The sequence below is a fragment of the Argentina silus genome (assembly GCF_951799395.1).
Source record: "Argentina silus genome assembly, chromosome: 1".
In the NCBI taxonomy this organism is placed as follows: domain Eukaryota; kingdom Metazoa; phylum Chordata; class Actinopteri; order Argentiniformes; family Argentinidae; genus Argentina; species Argentina silus.
This window is the reverse complement of record NC_139655.1, coordinates 14,267,965-14,288,966: the sequence shown is the minus strand read 5'-3', so window position 1 is coordinate 14,288,966 and position 21,002 is coordinate 14,267,965. Positions and strand designations below refer to the sequence as shown.

The 21,002-nt window shown below is 44.0% G+C and overlaps 2 protein-coding genes across 2 annotated transcripts; both read right to left on the bottom strand.

Moving 5' to 3' along the window:
* Positions 1-8,043: 8,043 nt before the first annotated feature.
* Positions 8,044-14,370, bottom strand: LOC310812169 (transmembrane protein 185A-like). Its single transcript, XM_083680588.1, has 7 exons — positions 14,094-14,370; positions 12,671-12,847; positions 12,069-12,276; positions 11,591-11,674; positions 11,291-11,467; positions 10,743-10,866; positions 8,044-10,363 (listed from the first exon to the last, which is right to left on the bottom strand). Exons 1-7 carry the CDS (start codon positions 14,129-14,131, stop codon positions 10,119-10,121), a joined length of 1,053 nt encoding a protein of 350 aa, XP_083536714.1. The 5' UTR covers positions 14,132-14,370; the 3' UTR covers positions 8,044-10,118.
* Positions 14,371-15,211: 841 nt separating this feature from the next.
* On the bottom strand, positions 15,212-19,717 carry ankrd46b (ankyrin repeat domain 46b). Its single transcript, XM_083677181.1, has 4 exons — positions 19,621-19,717; positions 18,669-19,011; positions 17,839-17,997; positions 15,212-17,586 (listed from the first exon to the last, which is right to left on the bottom strand). The coding sequence occupies exons 2-4, from the start codon at positions 18,977-18,979 to the stop codon at positions 17,370-17,372; spliced, it is 687 nt and encodes a 228-aa protein (XP_083533307.1). The 5' UTR covers positions 18,980-19,011; positions 19,621-19,717; the 3' UTR covers positions 15,212-17,369.
* Positions 19,718-21,002: the final 1,285 nt, after the last annotated feature.

The window sequence follows — 21,002 nt, the reverse complement described above, 5'->3', positions numbered from 1 at the left end:
CGTTGGTAAATTCGGAATGATGGATGGATGGAATCATGAGACGCACTTAAGTTCGCAATGTTTGACACGTCATAAGAACATCACAACCTGCGAACTTTTGGTAACCAAGGCCAACACACAAACACATTTGTTTTAGTTCTACCACTCACAATCGTCTGCGGTTTGGTTAATCCTCAATCTATACATTTTGTGGGGAAATACAGATTTTTACGATTAACCTGAATACCCATGGATGAATAAATGACATTTCTTTGGAAAGTTAGGCATAACCGTGGTTCGTTATGCGTGCACGAGTAGCCTATGATGAAATCATGTAGGACTACAACATAGCGTTGTCTACACTACAGCTGCTAAATGATCGTTTTGGTCTAAATGAGAATGCGCTGACAAACAAAGATGACGTTGGGAGAAAGACTGCCGATGTTGTCAGTTCGTAATCCATAGGTAACAGGCCTAGGCCTACTATTGACGCTAATGACTATGAGCTTGATCAATCTTACATTGAGCTATAGATAACAGAAAATAAGTACACATATTTCGTGATTTAATTTGTTATTTCTGTGTGATGGTTTATGAACCTGAAATATATTGCATGGATAGATGCTCTGCCTTGAAAGATTCAGATTTGTCAGGGAACGCACCTTGGCTACATGCACAGTTGCGCATTGTGATGTCACGTCGTTGCCACTCAGCTTCTATGACATCCTTCAAAATATGCTACTTTCAAATTCACTGACAACCATAACATTCATTTTAGTATTGAAAAAAAACTGTAAAACACGATCAACTTTGGCTTGACCCTGTAATGGCCACAAAACCACCGGACAAAGTGGAGCCGCTAAACTGTGACGGGAGCACACACAACGCCGCAACAGCCCACAAACGGGTCAATGAAACGGCGGTACAAAATCTAAATTTGGAAACCTCCGCGTCCGAAGCAGACTCGGATCTTAGCAACTTACTGGAGGAAAATGCTCGACAGATCCTCAGTCTAGGAAAGAGGCCTCGTCTTGAACTTCTGGGCGAGGACTTCTTCACTCTGAATTTCCCCTCCAGGTTGTGGAAGATAGTGGACAGTAACATATTCAAGTCGGCCGAATGGGACGAGAGTGGTCTTTACATCTTGCTGGACGAGCAGCGTTTTGCCAAAGAGGTTTTGCGTCAGAAAAGGATCCCACCTATATTTCGGTGTGGTGGCTGGGCCGGATTTGCCCATCAACTCAAACTGTACAGCTTTCAAAAGGTCTCCGCGGCCTCCTCCTCCTGCAAGGTAGGCCCAGTTGATCAAATTAGACCATGTAACCTAGCTGGTGGAGGCAGAAATCGGAGGATGGTTTCTGTTTCCACCAGCCTCCCCTGATACACTCACTCCATAGTAGGGCTATTATCGATTTCAAACATAGGCTATAGCATGTCTAATTTCATGAGTTATTAATTTAGGCTTACAAAACCCTTTGGATCATGAAGCCTATAGCTATAATATATTCCTCTCATGACTGTGTCTTGTTTTTCAGGTGTCAGTGTATTACCACCCCTACTTTAGAAGACTCTGTCAGATGCTTCTGCGTAATATGAAACTCCCGGTGGTTGAGAAGGAGGAGAAGGTGGAAGGTGGCCCTGCATCTGGTGTTAGCAGTGAAGTAGCAGGCAATGAGGAGCTCTCACAAGCTGCCAATGACCTGATAGCCCAGATCAGAGCCAAGGTCATACAGCAGAAGACTGTACTGCTGATCTCCTCTCCTCCCTCCTCCTCCTCTCCCTCCTCCACCTTCACGCCAGCCTCCACTCCAACCTCCACTGAGGCCTCAGCCAACTCCTCCCCAAGCCCTCCACCAGGCATCGTGGCTGGGGCATCTCCGCAGGCCGCCAGTCCCCATGCTACAGAGAGTAGCAATGGTGGGAGCCATGCCCTTTTGGAAAAACATGCCTACCCCAACCTTAGCCCCAGCCCCCACCTCAACCCCAAGCCGATGCCCAGCGCCAGTGCTATCCGGGCAGCATGCCCAGTCTCGGCATCCCCTGTGGTCTCCCCTCACCAGGTGCCCAGCTACCCAGCTGCAACTACCCACCACGCCCCACTGACTTATGCGGATCTGCATTTGACCCACCAGGCTCGGGCCCATGCTGTATCTATGGCCCTGTACAACCCCTGGGTGGCCATGCAGATAGCTGCTGCCTACTCTATGGCCCCGCAGTTCCAACAATGGCCAGCAGGGTACCCCACCCACCAGCCCCACCCCCACCACCATACCCAGCAGTACTTCCAACCTCAGCAGCAGCCACAGCCCCAGAACTCACAGCAGCACCAGCCCCAGCCCCAGCCGCAGCACCCGAACCAGCACCAGCAGCACCCCTGCCCCAGATGTGCGGCCAGCAGCCTCAGAGATAGCACCCCTGCCAGGGTACTTAGGCTGGTGGGCTCTCCCCATACCCCCTCCACCACCCCCAACACCCCTACCACCCTGACCAGACAGAGCCTCTGAGTGTGAGCCCTGTACCCTGCATGACATGAAAAACCTTCTAGATTTGTGACAAAAGCCTAGAGAATTTAATAAAAATGTAAGCTGCTTTGTAAGTCATTAACTTTGTGTTGTTGTCTTTTGTGTGAGTTGAGGAGAAATGTACTATAGCTATCAGGGGAGGCTGGTGGAGGTAGAAGTCGGAGGACGGGCTCATTGTAATGCATGGAATGGAATGAGGAATGATATCAAACATGTGTGATTACCATTCCTCATTCTATTCCATGCATTACAATGAGCCCGTCCTCCGACTTCTACCTCCACCAGCCTCCCCTGATAGCTATGTAGGCCCATCTTAGGAGTCAGGATGTAACCATGATAAGAAGATGAAATCATGTAACCGAGCACTGCTAAACTTAGCTGTAACGGTATATTGTAGTCTGTGGTGGTCTCAAGGTTTATCACCAGTATTTCAAAACGTTTAATCTGGATCAGACTGATTTGGATTCCGTCATCACCTTTTTTGCTTTCCAGGATCAGACCGGTATTTCAAAACATTATCAGATAGGATAACTGATCCAGATAACACATGACCAATATCACAGAATCTGGGTTTTCAGTGCTTTATATAGGCCTCTATCAACTGGGCAAGGTAATGTTACAACATTTTGTTTAGCCAAAAGGACATGAGTGAACTACATGAAGAAAGGTAGCGAAGACAAAAAAGACAGCTTAATGGCATGTAAATGTAAATGTATCTGCTCATAATATAACACATTGACACAATTCAACTCACACTACATTAAATACTATTACTAAGCTGTACTAAGATGTATATGATTTTCTGATTCCTAAACATTTTATTCTCTACATTTTATTTGTCTTAACCTATTATTGTATTGGTTATAGTGACTTGCACCTTCAAAATCCCCCTGAATCCACCCTTCCAGTGGGATCAAGATTATCCTGATTTTCAGCATCAAATTTTAGGCCATTCGATTTCCATGTTCAAAAGGGAAATCGCAAATCGCAAATCCACTCATATCTCGTCTTTCGTTTGTGCTCATTTTCCGATTTCTGCCTATTTGGGGAGTCAAATAACAGTTGGAGAAAAAAAGAGAAACGGGTCATTTTCATGTTTTTCATCTGCACGCCTGTTTTCTGTTTTTCTTTATTTTGTTCCGTTTTGCAAAACCAAATAACAGTAATAGAAAGACAAGAAAATAGGCTTCATTCGGGTTTCGTATTTGCTCTTTTCTATGCTGGTAAAGTGCGGTACTAGTTTCCAATGTGGGCCCACCCACAACACTTTAATTGGACAAATTGGACAAATGCAAAGTTCCACAGTTTTCCACAAGCTTCACTCAAGGGCAAGCCATGCTGTCACATAGCATACTATTACGAAAGTATTAAGTCTGGTAGTCAACTAGATTCAAGATGATATACTTATCATAGCTTGCCTGTGAGTCAGTCAGACTTGAAGTGGGGCCGCTGCGGTGCGGGGCACAGCCACTTGACGAGCGGAGCTTGTATACATATTTCTGTGTACAGTTCCTTTTAATGTTTTTTAAATGACAGACCATAATTTATAGTCCAAATATGATACATTTAATAATGCCTCTCCGTCGTCCTGGCCATAGTGCGGATTTACATTTACGCCTTAAACTCTTTCTCCCTTCACAGTTTGGTGCATAATTTTTCTACGTACAAACTTTTGTTTATGTGGCATCTGCAAACAACACAAATCGTATGTACCTACTGCTCCAAAAAAAAAAACCTGTATATGTTGTTCGATTTATTGCAGCTAAATTGCTTTATTAATCAACTCGACGACAGATAGACAGCAGCGCCCCGGATAATTAGGATGTGGTGTTAGCCAACCCAGCCACGTTCCTTCCCCAGGCCATAACGCTTTTGAACAATCAACCTTAGCTGTCATCTGCTCATCCTGCTGCTCTCTTCTGCACCCACGACCTCCCACCCCAGAGATGTGCAGTGATTTCTGTCAAGTGAGGTTGTGGGTGTTATGAATGGAATTGCAGTCAGGGACGTAGGAAGTATAATTTGCGAGGGGGTGCTGCCTAAAATGTTGCAAGGGGGGTGAAGGCGGATGCCTAGAGAAAATGTTGCAGATCACCTGTTAAACAAGCAATTCTGTGAGAATAACGTAGTGGTGAAGAGCATTCAATTATCGGGTCTCAGGTAAATGACACTAGGCCTACAGCTGATTTACCCGAGTGCACCCGTCCGTACCCGATAAACAGCTCTAAACATGAGAGCGTTGCATATATTTGTCAGTATATCAGTCCCAACTCATCCAAACCTGGGCTACAATCTAGCTACAAAGTGATCGCATATAGTGAGAGAGAGCAACATAATGCGAGATGGAGTAAGGTGAACACCTTGCATTTTGGCTATTTGTCCCGATTCCGACAATGACATAAAATGCCCCCCCTCCCCAGCGAAAATGTTGCCTATCACCAGTTTAAAAAAGTGACTTTTGACTGGATAATAGCATAGTGGTTAGTGCGAGTGAAAGAGTAGAATCCAACAGCAGTCACACAACCAATCACCAGTCACCAACCCTAGATGACGCACATAGACTTTCACATATTGTCACACATATTAATTAATAAACATAAAAAGACCCCCTTCCTACGTGTTTGATTGCAGTGAATAAATTATAGCCTACAGACATGATATTGTGGCACCTAATGATTGCAGTGGTTGAGCACCATAGGCCTACACAGAGCGCAGAACGATAGTGCACTTCAGATGCCTGCTTTAACACGTTGTGACAATGTCATTGTAAAATTGCCCTTTTGTATAAAAGATACGTATCCTAACAACATCGAGATATTTGACCGTCCGTGTAGGATGTAGGATGAGGTATAAGCCTACTTAGCCTAATGGCTATTATTGAATACAAGTGTTACATTTCATGTTCCGCCTGATTCTGTTTTATCTTTATATGCTTGTACAGATAAAATCCATCAAGACACATATACTGCAACAATGTGTAGGTGACACATCTGACTAAGAATTTTTGAAATATCAGAGCTGGCATTTTTAATCTACATGAGTTTATGTTGTAGAACAGATGCCCCCTTGTGCTCGGCCATTTCCCCTCCCCCACACACACCTCTAACCTACACATCCCTATCCCTCTCCTTTGAAGTAGGAGATAAGCAAAAGCGACCCATACCCATATCAATACTGTAGCAATGATAACGCATTTGTAGAGGTGGAAAAGCAAGACCGAGAAGAATGTAAGGTGGCTTGGCAGTTTTCTTTTGTCAACCGAATGTATTAACCCAGTACATAAGAAGGTGATCGTTGGTGAAGCCTATCTTATATAAATGAACAAAACTAAGCAACAGAGTCAGTTCCAAAGTAGACGATTCAATGCTAATGGGAAGCCCGGTTCGTTTGAGCCCAAACCAGAACTGCGGGAGTTTAGGCTACCTCATGCACTCCCCTTGCTCTTAGAGTATTATATGATAGATAGCCCGTGTCTATGATAACTTTTAAATAGACGAGATAGAGATTAATTCAAATTGTTTCAACATCCTCTGAATGCTGACCATTTTATTTTCATTCATAATTATGCGGCTTGACCACCCTAACTGTCCCCAACCGACGAAATCCATCCATCTGTCCGTTCATACAGTAGTCACACGTTTTTTAGGTCTTGGCACACAGATGCGACAATTGCGAAATTACACTGATTGCCCCAATTTTGAAGAAACTATGGTGAAAGATGGTATAGAGATTGTTTAGGAGTTTCGAGGTGACGCTGATTCATCATTAAACAGTCACAATAGGGTGCAAACTGGAGAGCTAGGAGTGTAGCCTAATGCAGTGAGCGTATAGCCTTACGAATTAGGGAGTAATCAACTCATAGCTGTAAGAAGCAATAATTTTAAAAATTAAATAAGCACGACATGTTACGGTAATTTTTTAGTCTGGCTACGACGCTGTAGCAGCTCTAAGAATGTAGCCTAATGCAGTAGGCCTATAGCCTAATGAATTTTGGGAATCATTTGTGTGTGAAGTGTGTTATGCAGCAGAATTTAAGACCGACATTTGGCCTATATCAATGCGAAAACCAGAGTTGTGTAACCTAGGTTTATAGCCAGTCAATTTAATTTGGCTGTGCAAATATTTTTGTCTTAGCCTATTGGTGAAATGTGTGTTTGAAGTACAGGCGTCTTATATCAATAGAGTTAGTACGATTTTTCTCTTTGGTCACAGAAGGTGATCGCACCAAGAGAAAAGCCATCCCTGTGCACAACGGTGACACAGCACTGGAAAACAGAAGCAACCAGAGTAGTGTCTTCGTAAAAAGCGTATGAAAAAACATGCTTCATTCACAGGCTTCATTCCATCACTCTCTTTTTATAGAGGGGCACTACATCATTTGTGTGGGACATGTTTACTGTACACTTGTTTAGTATTGTTTCCAGGCGTGTAACATCTACTGTCAAAAAACGGTACTGCTGGTAGGGAAGTGCTTTCTGGAGAAATCGATAAAGCATCGGCAATTTATGTTAGCCTTCACTTACTGATGTGATGATGTCACACACACTCGTGATGTGTATTCATTGACACTGAAATGAAATGCAAGACACCGAAATGCATCTAAAAACGGACACATTGGACAACAATGCAGAACATGATCTGTGTGAATGTAGGACTAAGAGGACCAAGCTTAAGGTAAAATGTCAGTACTCTAAACACGAGATGTAGGCGGAGCATAAACCAACACACGTGGTGTCAATTTTGGGCTGAAGCAGGCCCACTAATAAGTATGAGCAAAAACAATAGTTGGCCTTGCTGAAGCAAGACTTATCAAGTCCCTGAACGTGTTTACTGCAGGAGCGCGCAAAATGTTGAGCCTTTTGGCCCAGGCCGCTGATCCAGTTTTCTGAGAATCAAGGGAGAGACTATGCCAGGGACGACGGTGACGCATTATGAATTGTAGCATATTTGGAGTATAAATGATGGTCTGTCATTTAAAAAATGTCAGGAGTGGAAATGAATGAATAGAATCACACCGACCATGGATCAGATGATCTCTAAATATGGGCCAAGAGCTCCCCCAAGTGGTGAAAACGAGGAAGTCTTATATGAATGGTTGATTGAGGGAATCTTGATCCTGGAAAGCCGCAATGGGTCCCGGGGCTCCATCCCATTCCGAAATAAATGTTTGCTTCAGTGCATTCCCTTCACTCAAGGAGGGAATCCCCGTTTTGCCCCGATGTAAGACGGCGGTGAACATCATGGCAATTCCATTCCATTGTAAGAAAGGGAAGGGTGAATAATAATAAATAAGGTGAAAGGACCCCTGATTTTTGTCCAAGGTATGTGCTGTCACACCTGATTGAAATAATCAACTGATCATCAAAACCTTGATTCGCTGAATCAGGTGTGTCAGTGCTGAGCTGGGACAAAAACCTGCAGTACTACAGATCTTCAAGACCAGGATTGAGTACTGTGTTAGAGGCTCAAACAAGCACTAAAATGCAATCTACGGTATGGTTCAATGTTGTGATAAATAACATATAACAGAAGATGCTTGTTTTTAAATAAAGTACTTTATTTTTGTCAGAGCTTCGGATACAAAATGAGAACTTGGCAGAAAAATATATCAACAGGCATGCTGGATTGACTTTGGTCTAGTCTAATCAGACAGAGTGTTTAGTTGGTCCAGTACTGTTGGAGAGCAGGGTTGGTGTAGAGTCTCTCTCAGTCCCGCTGAGGAGTCCACAATCAAAGTTAACCTTGGTCCCTGTCCAGAAACAATGCCCAGGAGTTCCCAAACTCTTTTGACTCGCGACTCCAAATTGACATCAATAATTTCCTGTGACCCCAACAACTTGATTGCTTATCGCATAAAAGATGTGCTTATTGAACCCCAAAACTCTGCAATATAGGCTACAGCTGCAATACATCGACATACAGTAGTTCGTCATCATACAAAATAAAAATGTTTGTGTGTTATCAAATCATAGAAGTTAGTTAGATTTTCTCAGGGGACCCCATGACCCAAAGTTTGGGAACTGCTGGGCTAGAGGTTGTTTCTGGACAGACCCTTATTCTTTCCAGTGCTACGCATCAGAGATAAGGGTTGCATCACAATGGTCTTCCCTCTATTCCTTGCATCGTCTCTCCTCGCTTCCTTCTCTAATGCATTGAATCAGAATATTGAAGGGGAGGTCATTTGATCTTCTCCTCCAATGCATTTTGAGAAGGAAGCGAGGACATGATTGGGACACAACCCAAGGAAAAGTAACGAAGAATATGAGGCTTCTGAACTCAATTAAATGTTGAGAGGGGTGATTATCAACACACTACATGTCAATCATAAATATTTCATCCAATGAGAACTGAGATGCAAGGCAAGGGAGCTTCGGAACATTGTGGGCTCATCCAATCAGTTCACAGAAGCCCAATATCCAACCATTACCAAAATGGCTTGACTCTGCAAGTCATAACATACAGACATAAATATACAGGGGTAAAGTGTCAGTTGCTAAAAGAGGAAAAGTAATCATTCACAGATAACACAGAGGGTGAGCTGTACTGCATCAGGCATTAGTAATGGCAACCAGAGAACCTTGGAATACTGATGAAGATAGAGAGAACTAATGGCAGATACATGTGAGAGGTCTCTATGCTATAGAATGTAAACAAAGAGGTAATGCAAACTATCACAAACGCCCTACTAGTCAACAACAGGGCCCAGTATTTCAAAACCTTTTTGCTATCTAGGATCAGATCGAGCTGGCTGATTTCCCCTATACTACCATTGTCTTATGACAGGTGGCGTCATTCCTACAAGACACCCGGGGCCTCAACTGACAGATGGAGTCGCGCTATCTGGCGTGAGACAATGCTATACTACTGGAATTCGGCCAGACAGATCTGATCCTGGATAGCAAAAAATAATCTGGATCATTCTGATATATATTTAAAGTTTTTAAATACTGGGCCCAGAAGATCAGCCATCTTCAATACACAATCAGGGAGTAGAATGCCTCTGCAGCAACAGACAGACAAGGCAGTGTGCATGTTCAAGACACAGACTCTGCACAGGGTGAGAAGATCTCCACAATGCCTGGAGGAGCATTTAACCTATAAATTTGCTGTAATGATCGCTATAATCGATCTGTGCAGAACCTGTACACCTCGAACAGGCATAACAGCACAGGCATCATCATACTAAAACAATACTATGGAATCATTATGACAATGTAAATAAAATAGTTTTGTGGGTACAGCATTTATAGATATCAATACTTAGCAATGGTTAGTCCATGTACAGAATCATAGCAGTTCAGCCTTGCCTGTTTGTCTCATAGGATTAACCAGAACTGGAACATGTCTCCATCCTGGTCCACTTGACTGGCACCTGCCACTTGCATAAAATGAGGGTGCAGCTCTTAGCTTCTGTGGGATGAAGTTGCCCTTAGACGATGGCTGATCCAAGATCAGTTCTGCATTTTTCCACACTAATGATCAAAGTTAGACTCCGGGAATAAGCCGATCCTAACCCCACCCTGAGTCTCTTGAATGCTCCCTCCTCCATCATGGTCCCAGCCAGTCCTAACCCCACCCTGAGTCTCTTGACCGCTCCCTCCTCCATCATGGTCCCAGTTAGTCAGGCATGTCGATGCAGAGTTTGGGAGGTGGAACAAAGTACTTCCCAGGGCTCTGGGTGATCACCACCCCAGTCTTCTTGTGGAAGATGGGGGCGATCTTTGGCGGCTCGGGAATGACCATCTCCTCGAATGCCTCCGGGTCCTTGCGCTGGAGGTCGTAGGACACATTGCCGTATTCTCTCAGGAAGGGGAGGAGCTCTAACAGGAACTGGCAGAAGTCTTTGCGGATACCGAACCACCCTGGCGAAGAGAAAGGAAGAACAGAGGTTTAAACAGCTGGCTTCACATAGTTAAAGGAACAGTGTGCAACTATTTTACTCAGATAAAGACAGACAATTTCTGAATGGATCAAACTGATTTCAAATGTATTTTACATTACAAAAAGAGCAGGCTAGCCTCTTAATAGCCACTTGTAGCCTCTAGGAGGAGCAGGAGTTGAACAAGGCACCTTCAAGGTTGAAAACGTTTCACACAACATGGTCTTTGACTAGGTCCTTTTTTCGGTCCTAGAGAACTGCTCGTGGCGTCAGGCATCATACAGAAGTTAGGCCATCGAGCGAGGCTACATATAGTAGTTACTACAAAGTTACCACAAAGTAACTATAAAGCAGTAACTCACAGTGGTTCCCTCCTTTCTGTCCGAAGGTGGTAGCCATGAGGGTTAGCAGGGACAGCCACAGAGGAACAAACACAGAGACATAGCTGAAGCTGTTGTGACCGTCCAGCTTATGGACCAACAGGATCTGGAGGAGAGGGAGACAGAAGGTAGGGTGAATACAGATCTAGTATAGACAATTATTAATGATTTATGATTATTGTGTGATGACTAATGATTTCCACTGATATGGAAAGTCCATATCATTCATAGTAGATACTGTATGAACACAGATTTACATATACTGCCTGACGAAGGTCTTTGACCAAAACTCAGAGACAGTGTGAAGCAGAAAAGCAGAGACAGTGTGCAGGAGTCCGTCATTTTTACTAAATTTTTACAGGCTCATTGTAATGCATGGAATGGAATCAGGAATGGTATCAAACATGTGTGTTTACATTGTCAAACTATGTCAAGCACAGCTCAAGTATTGAACTTATTTGACGCAGGTCTGCCTGTGTCCAAAACGATTCGTATTTGATTAATCAGGAAGAATATAAGCTCTAAATCACCTCAAAGGTGAGGAGGGGCACAACGATTGTCATCCAGCTGATCGCCATGGTGATGTGTGTGCGGCGTTGCTCGGCAATGATATCCATGGAACGCAGGAAGAGAACGGACCAGACGATGTAGTAGAGAACCACCAGACAGAGGAACGACATGAGGATCCACAGAGGAACACACACCACCTGGAACACACACACACGCAAGCACAAACAAACACGCATATAAAACACACACACAGACACTTGTCAACAGAGGTCACTTATGCACCTTAAAGGACATTTCATCCCAAGCCTATATAAATGTACCAGCCAGGGCCAACTGATGATCCTGTCCAGCCTCAGAGCGATGAAGATGAACTGGAGGATGTTCACAGAGCACAGGATCTCCAGCTATGGAAAACAGAGAGAGAGACAGAGAGAGAAATATAGTAGGGGAGATACAGGTTTATAGTGTACATGCCCCACAACCATTTCACAGCCTCTAGCCTCATTGCCATTTAGTCTCACACAGCCTACAAGATGTATTGTTCTGCTGCTCTTTTTTGTAAATTTGTTATTGCTATTTTACTCGTGCCTATTGCTATAATACTTTGCTTTTTTGTAAATTTCTTGTCAATATTTGCTATTTGTTTTTTATGTCCATGCACCAACCTCACCAAGTCAATTTCCTGTATGTGCAAATATACTTGGCCAAATAAAAAATTAATTCTGATTCTGGTCTTGAGTTGAGCAAAATGGACCAAGCCTAGCAATGTAGTACGCACGCACGCACACGTTCTCTGACCTCCAGTGAGCGGTCGTGGCGGAAGCCCCAAACGCAGGCGGCCACAGACACAGGTGAGACGAAGAAGAGAGGCATGAAGACGAGCAGCCAGAAGTGCGTCCCTCTCTCCACCCGGTCACACACCAGCACCTCAAACATCAGCAGCAGGATGTGGAGACCCACGGCGATCAGCATGGCCTTAAACTCCACACATGTCTCTCCCTCGGCCCTGGAGACATGCCAGCACACACACTTTGTAATATCTTTCCCACTTTTCCCAATAAAGTTTCATCTCTGGGGTCTGGCTATCAGTTAAACTGTGCATTTGAGTGTATAATTATGTCTAATTTTGGCAGGTTGGCCTCCTAGCACAATGGACACTATAAGTAGTTGTATGTCCTGTGCCTCTGAAGCCACAGACGGAAGCAAACCAACCATTGTCAATGTTGACAAGAGAGGATAACGAGAGAAAGACGTTTACCGCGTTTCGCACATGCACACACCTACTATAACTGCCTTCTATCAGAGCAGAGGTATAAAGAACCACTATCTGACCCTGTACCAGTGACTATGGGTCAACCTCCACTACCCACTCCTCTCGTCTCCTCTCCTCTCCTCCTCACCTGTACTGTGGGTTATGGGCCCAGACCCCTGTGCCCACAGAGGCCCCTATGACAACCAGCAGCTTCCAGAGCCATATGGGAGAGAACACGGCCCAGTAGCTCCACTGGATCACCCCATCCAGCCGCAGAGACAGCAGCACTAAGAACAGCAGCAGGCATGTGTAGATCAGGAACTTACTGCAGGGAGAGAGACAGCACAGGGTTTTATATATGGGAGAGAAGGGGTGAGAGAGAGGAGGAGATGGGGATGGGATGGAGTGGGTGAGAGGAGGGTGAAGAAGTGGGAGGGGTGGAGGAGGAAACCCATCTTTTGGCAGAGATAGCAGCAAATTGAAGGGCAGCAGGCACACATAGGTCAGATGAAAAAAAGGTAAGATGAATAGGGGAGGAAAAAGAGAATGATGCTATAAAATTATGGGGGAGGGGAGGAGGAGCCCTTCTGCCACCTTTCATCACTCTAAATATCACTGTTATGTATTATGTATATACTGTTACTCATGTAGTGAAAGGGGTGAACCGTTAAATAGCTTAGTAAACAAGTTAGCTACCAATCATAACAATCCAACAACACCAATATGACTTAGGAGCTGGTAAGTTTGGACAATGTTGCCATGCCAGTTCGGTACTTTGCTACTAACGCCTTGACATAATATTAAACTCACAGCAAATTAAATTCTATTATATAGTTTATAGCAATCATATGGCTAAACTCCATTTCTACTAGCCATAATTAACTAGCTAACTACATGCACTAGACATTTGAGACAATCTGAAGGAACTGCGGCCTACCACGGACACCTTATGTAATTTGGATAGCAAGCAGTTGTGTTGTTGGCAACATCAACAACTTCATGTAGCTCGTTCAGACCATATCATATAATCACAACCGCTATGTGAAGCCATAGGTGCTTGCATATTGCCTATACAATTTCCAACAGAAAATCACTATTAGGTTTGCATGCGCCGCCCGTCTGTTTGTTGGGTAATGTTTTGTCTGATTCAAAATGTCCAATCGGTGTCGGTGAGAACTGCGCACGTCGCTGTGTAATGTAAAGCATGGAACGGGCACCTGTTCCCAGGGATTAACCATATCCTCGCAACCTAACAATGCAACCTGTTGTTTGTTGATGTTTTTCGTTTGTATGGGCAGTGTGTGTGCTTGACTGTTGCTAGCTACACGCCGCTTGCATTACTTTATTTCAACAGTGTTGGATTCTAAAAACAACAACTTACTGCCAATTTTAGAATGTTGGCAAGAAATAAAATGATACAAGCGGCTTGTAGCTAGCCAACACACTAGCTAACTACTCGTTAGGCACATCCAAGAAATAGCAAATACATCATGTGATATGTGCTAAACATAGCCGGCTAGCAAGCAGCTGCTGCTATTCCTCAATGTTTAACGTTAATATGGATAACTAACCTGGGATTGAAATCTTGGAAAAGGCCCCTCATGTTCATGGTGGTAAAATCGGCTGGCTACGCTAGCTAACTAGCTAGTAGGGTAATTTAGCTGCTTGGAACACACAGGTTCTGTCACTGTGTGGTTTGCCATTTCCCACCGTAGCTGGATGTGGTGTGCTAAGCTCTTCCAGAAATGTATATGGAAAAAAATAATCGTGTATGCATATGGACAGAGCTCTAGATAGATACACGTTTATTTTTTCTTTAGCTAGCAACAAGTAACATTAGGACATCCACTTCCTCGGTTAAGCATGACGTAGGAACATACGTCAGACAGCCTACAGGGCGGTATGCAAACTGGAGTGGGTCCAGTCTGGCTGATGTCAACCCTGAGACCTCTTCACCCCCCCCCCCCCCTGTACAAGGTCTCTCCTGTTAATAATACAAATAAATAAATAAATGTGAGCATTGATTACTTTGTCTTATGATGACTGTTGGATAGATGATTCACTTACTTAAACAAATGTATTTGTTGTAAGTCGCTTTGGATAAAGGCGTCTGCTAAATGCCATAAATGTAAATGTAAATGTAAAATGGTAGAGCAGCAGAGAGGGGAGGTTGTGTGAGTTGCCTGCTTCTGACTGCTTCAAAATGCTCAAGGTATTACGTCTTTCACACATATGTGCCTTTTACTATGTGCAGATCAAGCCTTACTTCACTTGCACATGACCAGTTGATTGTACAGCAAATTAATATCTGTGTATTGAGCCTAGCCATTGAAGGGCTGTATGACATGTCTGATAAATGCCAGCAGTATATGTAAATGTTTGTGCTTTTACCCAAAATATGACCAGGAGAGATGTTTTACACATTTTGTACTAATATTTGACATGTACTCTATTCTCATCAGTCAGTTATGTGCCTTTTTTTAACTTGAAATAAAATGTTTTATATTAGACCATCAGTTTTCTTCCTCAGTGTCTAAACCCCCAGTTAGACCGGTCCTACAAGGTGTATTGTTAGGTATTGTTATTGTTGAACAGTTAGCATCTGATTAACATCCAATTAAGTGGGGAATCTGATCATATTGGTTAGAATGAAATAGACAAAACTCACAAACACTTCAAAGACAAAGAGTGATTGGTAGTTCTGAAATGTACACATGATTTATTTGTTCTTCCACATCAAATGATGTATACCTCAAATGTTATTCTACAAGATGATAAGATATACAAAACAACAGGCCAATAATTAAACATAAAACATGGTTTGCAAATGTGTGACATTATGTATGACGGAATGGAATTTAACTATTATGTAAATATAACACAATTTTTCAAAATAATCTTCATAAAACGTGGTTTTGTACGTATGTTCAAATTATCAACTCTCGGGGGGCCAACGTAGATCATTTTGGGGGGCCCACACATTGAAGTATACATTCTTATTTATATTTTATTTGTTATTCAAACCCTGCTTTAATGCATCTAGTGTGCGTGCTGTCAGTGAACACAGGGAATGTCAGTCAGGGACTAAAACACAGCAAGCATCACTTCTTTCAAGGCACACAATGAAGGTGCTACTCTACAGTTCATGTAGACTTGGTGACAGGAAAATGGTCTTACTGCACCCCTTTTAAATACATTCCCATCCAATTTAACTAACAATTGAAGGAACTCAATGAATTGCAGTTTTACTTTGTTACAAGATTCTTGATGGGGATGATGGAATGAAACAGAGTAATTTAAGTGTCAGAAAGTAACATTCACTTTGCAAGGGTATAACCTTGTCGTTAACATAACATGAAGGGATCACACCATAGAAACATATATTACGATCAGGTTTGAGTGATGAACACTAGGCAAGTGCTAACTGGGATCCTTGGGAGGATCCGACTCTGACATCTCCCCATTGAAGACGAGACAAAATGGTTAAGGTTACGCTTAGGGTTAAAAATTAGGGGTAGGGTCTTCCCACATGGCATCTACCATAAACAACATGGTACTTACAGGGGAGGTAGGAAAATTAAACATTTTCCACTGCCCAAAACTGCAAATACAAGTGAATAATACATCAAATTAAACACAAAACAATAATAAAAACAATAAGTTGTATATAACAGAACATAACAAGAAAATACAAAAGGACATTAAAGGTTACTGTCACTGTGAATATGGGGTGGTTATGTTGAATGACAATAGCCTATAGCCCTAGTGTCATGGTGAGCATTCATTACTTTGTCTTATGATGACTGTTGGATAAATGATTCATTTACTTAAATAAATGTATTTGTTGTAAGTCGCTTTGGATAAAGGCGTCTGCTAAATGCCATAAATGTAAATGTAAAACATTGACAACATTAGGGAAAAGTTCCACTATGCCACATTTTCTCTTTACATAACACTGAGTACTGTTGAGACTAAAATACCATAGATATTCCAACGTAATTCTACTATGATCTGCACGGTGGCAGAAGTGTATTTTCTCCTCATTTTGGGTTAGTCTTTAAAAGCTATCATTGTCCTAGAATAGCAGGGATAAAAAGACACTCGGTTCCATATTAGGGTCATTGTTTTGTCATAACATTAAAAACAAAATTACAAATGTGTGCACACTGAGCGTTATAACTGACAACTGGCCATGGTGAGAAAAAGTTACAAGCAAATGACATTACATACAGTATTTTTTGTACGATGTCCTAGCACAAAATGCAGGTAATGCATAACTCCAGCTACGATACGCGCCAGCCTCCTCTCCGCTGGGGACTGGTCACAGATCAACTAGAAGCCTTGGATAGTCAGTCATGTCAGGCACAGTTTCATGTACGCTTCATAGCTAGCATGCTACTCTAGCTCTTTCTAGAAACCCAGCTGGACAACCACAACAGAGGAAAAATTATCACATTGATATTTGATATTAAATCCTCTTTGTGTGACCAAACGAAATTCGTTAAACAAAGACGCTTTAGCTCTGAAGCGTTCTGAAAACAGGGCCCAGAATGACATGACACCATGCAAGCATGACTGCATGTCTGGCATTTGACTTAAGATGAGGGGCAAGGAGGGGAGGAAGAACATCTTGCTGAAATCATGTTAGCGTGTGTACAGTATGTTAGAAGGAGAGAGGGAGTATATGAGCGTGTAAGAGACTGAGAGATATGTGTGTGTGTGTGTGTGTGTGTGTGTGTGTGTGTCTATCCCATGTCCATTCAAATCCCCATCCTAGTGTCTCCATGCATGTTCCCTCCCTTCCCACTCATCATCCATCCATCCCCTCCTCTTCCACTCCTCATTTCTTAGTGTACAAGCTCCAGCTGGCTGGCGGAGAAGGGCAGCACCCCGCTGACGTAGTACGCGATGCCCAGGGAGAGGAGGGCGATGACCACCAGCAGCAGCAGGACCCTCCAGAAGCCCAGGTCCTCCACAAACTCCTGCCAGGTGGTCCTGAAGCTGGACAAAACCCCCTCACTGTTCTGCAGGTTGGGGTTCAGCAGGGAGTGGCTCTCCATTGCACTGGAGGAAGGGAGGGAGTGAGGGAGGGAGGGAGGGGGAGAGAAGAGGAGGAAATTGTTAAAAGTCCTCACACAATGATGTGACCGTTTTGTTGTCCTCGGCCTCGGCCAAGGCCCCACTCTGTTGAATCCCTTCTCTCTCTCACTTGTCCTCACCCCACTGCCTCTCTCTTCTCACCCCTCTCCCTCACTTCTCAGTCTTCTACATGGTCACCAGCTTACAGTCCACCCCCCCCCCACCCCCCCCTCTCACCTCTCGCTCTCAGCCATCTGCATAGTCTCCAGTTTGGAGTGGGCTCCTCTGTTGAATCCCTTCACCTCCTGCTCCTCCAGGCCTTCCAGCAGGCGGATGGCGTCCTTGTTTACCCCGCGACGCTTGGCCAGAACCAGAGGGGTCGATCCGTTGTGGTTACTGGGAGACAGAAAAATATATTATACACACATGAGGATAAACGCATAAACTGTCTGGGACTGCCTAAATATTGCTAGTACCCTGTATTTATTGTGTGATAACCAATGTTAATATAACACTTACGCCAGGATGAAAATCAACGCAAGTATGTGATTTAGTTTTTACCCGGGTAGTATTGGCTTCACTGGGACACTCTGTAATTCAGACGTTGCCCATAATCTTAATACCAAGCCCTGCAAAAACACTGCTCCCAATAGGGATGGGTATTGGCAAGCACCTCACCATACGTACCACGATACAATACTACTGTGATAACCTACTGCATAGTGTGTACCACCTTGGTTGTCTATGTATACAATATATTATTGATATAGCTCAGGGGGCTAGGGCTGGATAATCAATATAGTATAGAGAAAAGTAATATTGTGATACTCAGCTGATACTTCTGCATAACCCTAGCTCCCAGGCCACCCATCAAGCTCCGTCTCTCTCACAAGGATGTCTATCCCAGCCCTCTCTTCCTTTCACAACAAGGAGTCTACCTCAGCCTGACAGCCCCCCTCTTCCTCTCCCTCAAGCCCAGACCATCCTCACTTACAACAAGTCTATCAGCCCCCTCTTCCTTTCACAGCAACAAGTCTCTCCATCAAGCCCAGACCATCCTTTCTCACCAGATGTCTATCTTGAGCCCATTGGACACCAGGAACTGGATGGTGTCTACGTGACCACACAGGTGCAGCGCCGTGTTGCCCTGGTAGTCCGTGGCCAGCAGGTCCGCCCCGAACTTGTGCAGGAATCGGCAGATGTCCACGTTCCCCCGGGCGGCCGCTAGGTGCAGGCCTGTGCGCCCCCTGTTGTCCCTGATGTTGGGGTCACAGCCTGTCTCCAGGAGGCGCTTGCCGAAGGGCAGGTCCCCGTCGATGCAAGCCTGCAGCAGGGGGACGCTGGTCTGCGATGAGTCGTTGATGAAGACATAGGACATGTCCGAGTGGGTGTCGGAAAATTCCAGCGTACCTGCGGGAGGAGAAAGGAGAGGGGGGAAAGATGGAGATAGAGTAGGCAGGTAGAGGAGGAAAGGGAGATGGGCAGTTAAGACAGACAAGGAAGTCGAGATGGACAAGGAGGGGAGAAGAAGAGGTCAGTTAAGAACATGGTCAACTTCAATTATTACAAAAGACAACCCTTGGAGCAAGTTCAGTTGTCCAAAGTTAACATTAGCTGCAATGTCTCCCAGAGAGTAAGCTAACATCATTAACTAGCTACCAAATATTGATGGAGCTTGTAGCTGTGCGGCTAGATGGTAGCTAAATTACATATAATCTAGCTAGGGAAGCACAGCAAGCAACTAGCTAGCTAACAGTCATCGTCATGAAGACAAGCTAGCTTGCCATCTAACTAACTTCCAAGGCCAGCTACAGTATTGTAAGATGACGATAGTTTAAGTCGAAGACAAACCTTTATTTGTCAAAAAAAGATGGCCAGCTAGCTAGTCAGTAGCTAGCTAGCTACTGACTAGCGGTGCGCTAACACACTTAGTAATAACCGGATAACATCGTTTATCAACCATTTACAACATATAGAACATCACACGACACTTGTTTAGTTGGTAGTGATATTAGGTACCTGTTAATGTGTTCCCCAATCAGCCGAAAAATGATTATCCGCGTTCCTGTGTTGCAGAGTTGTTGGTGTTGGTGGATGCTTAGCAGCAGCTGGAAGTCCAGGCTTTACGTCATGAAAACTGGTTGGCCGCACTTGCGCATTGTTCACTGTTTTCTTTTTATATGTTTTTTTGGATTAGGCAAAGTATATGAATAAACATCATATAGTCATCATCCCCTTTCACTGTTGACCAATGTGGTGAAGTGATGAAAGGTTCAAATATTGAAAAATGGTTAAAAGCTTTAAAGTTACATTAGGGAGGTTTTTGCCACTGGGGGTGCTCCAAAATATTTCCCAATATCAAGAAATGACCTCATTGGACAAAAAGCGACACCACTTTCCATATCGATGAGCATCAGCCAGGGATGGACTGGGACAACAAAATGGCCCTGGACTTTCAGCCGACGAGTGTGGGCAGGGCTGCGTGACCAATGCCACGCCAGGGGAGATGGAGTAGTGGGCTGTGTCTCTCGCCAGCCCCGCAGCCCACAGATCGACCGGCCCATCCACCGGCCCTGCAGCCCACAGATCGACCGGCCCATCCACCAGCCCCGCAGCCCACAGATCGACCGGCCCATCCACCGGCCCTGCAGCCCACAGATCGACCGGCCCATCCACCGGCCCTGCAGCCCACAGATCGACCGGCCCATCCACCGGCCCCGCAGCCCACAGATCGACCGGCCCATCCACCGGCCCTGCAGCCCACAGATCGGCCAGCCCCCAGATTGCCAGTCCGCTACTGCCATCATCTTATTTTGCCAAAGTTTGTTAACCTAAAACTACTGATTGTCTGGTTTAATGAGGCAAGAAATGAATTGATGTTATATCATAGGAGAATGATAACCATAGAGTCAACACTAGGCAAAGAAATGGAGGTAAGAACTTAGCAATTCAACTTTCATAGTGTACCTGTAACCCCCTTCTAATGGAATATCTTGACTTGGTGATGCAAAATGTAACAGCAACATAGTGAACAAATAAAGAGAGAACATTCCACATAGGACAGGACAAAGAGGCCAAAACTTAGTTATGAAAACCAATTATAAATGTTCCATAAGAAAACGGGTTGTTGTAGAAAGGGACTCAAACCAAGAGATAACCAGATGTTGATTTATGAAGGGAATGATATGAAGAGGTACTTAGAAGTTGTTGGATTAAAGGATGAGAGACTAGAGGAAGTAGATCGCCAAGCATAAAAACAGGAAATAGTAATGGGGAGTACAGGGGGTGATGTAATATTAACCAATTATAGACATTCCATATGAGACAGGACAAAGAGGCCAAAAGTGAGTTATGGAATCCAATTATAAATATTCCGAGGTATAGCAACCGGGTGAATGATA

Coding starts and splice junctions, on each gene's coding strand:
- ankrd46b (XM_083677181.1), bottom strand. CDS start 18,979: ATGTCCTATGTCTTCATCAACGACTCATCGCAGACCAGCGTCCCCCTG. Junction 17,998..18,668: donor GGGCTCAAGATAGACATCTG/GTGAGAAAGGAT, acceptor TCTGTCTCCCAG/TAACCACAACGGATCGACCC. Junction 17,587..17,838: donor CAGATGGCTGAGAGCGAGAG/GTGAGAGGGGGG, acceptor CCCTTCCTCCAG/TGCAATGGAGAGCCACTCCC.
- LOC310812169 (XM_083680588.1), bottom strand. CDS start 14,131: ATGAACATGAGGGGCCTTTTCCAAGATTTCAATCCCAG. Junction 11,468..11,590: donor TCATCAGTTGGCCCTGGCTG/GTACATTTATAT, acceptor TGTGTGTTCCAG/GTGGTGTGTGTTCCTCTGTG. Junction 10,364..10,742: donor ACAGAAAGGAGGGAACCACT/GTGAGTTACTGC, acceptor TCTCTTCGCCAG/GGTGGTTCGGTATCCGCAAA.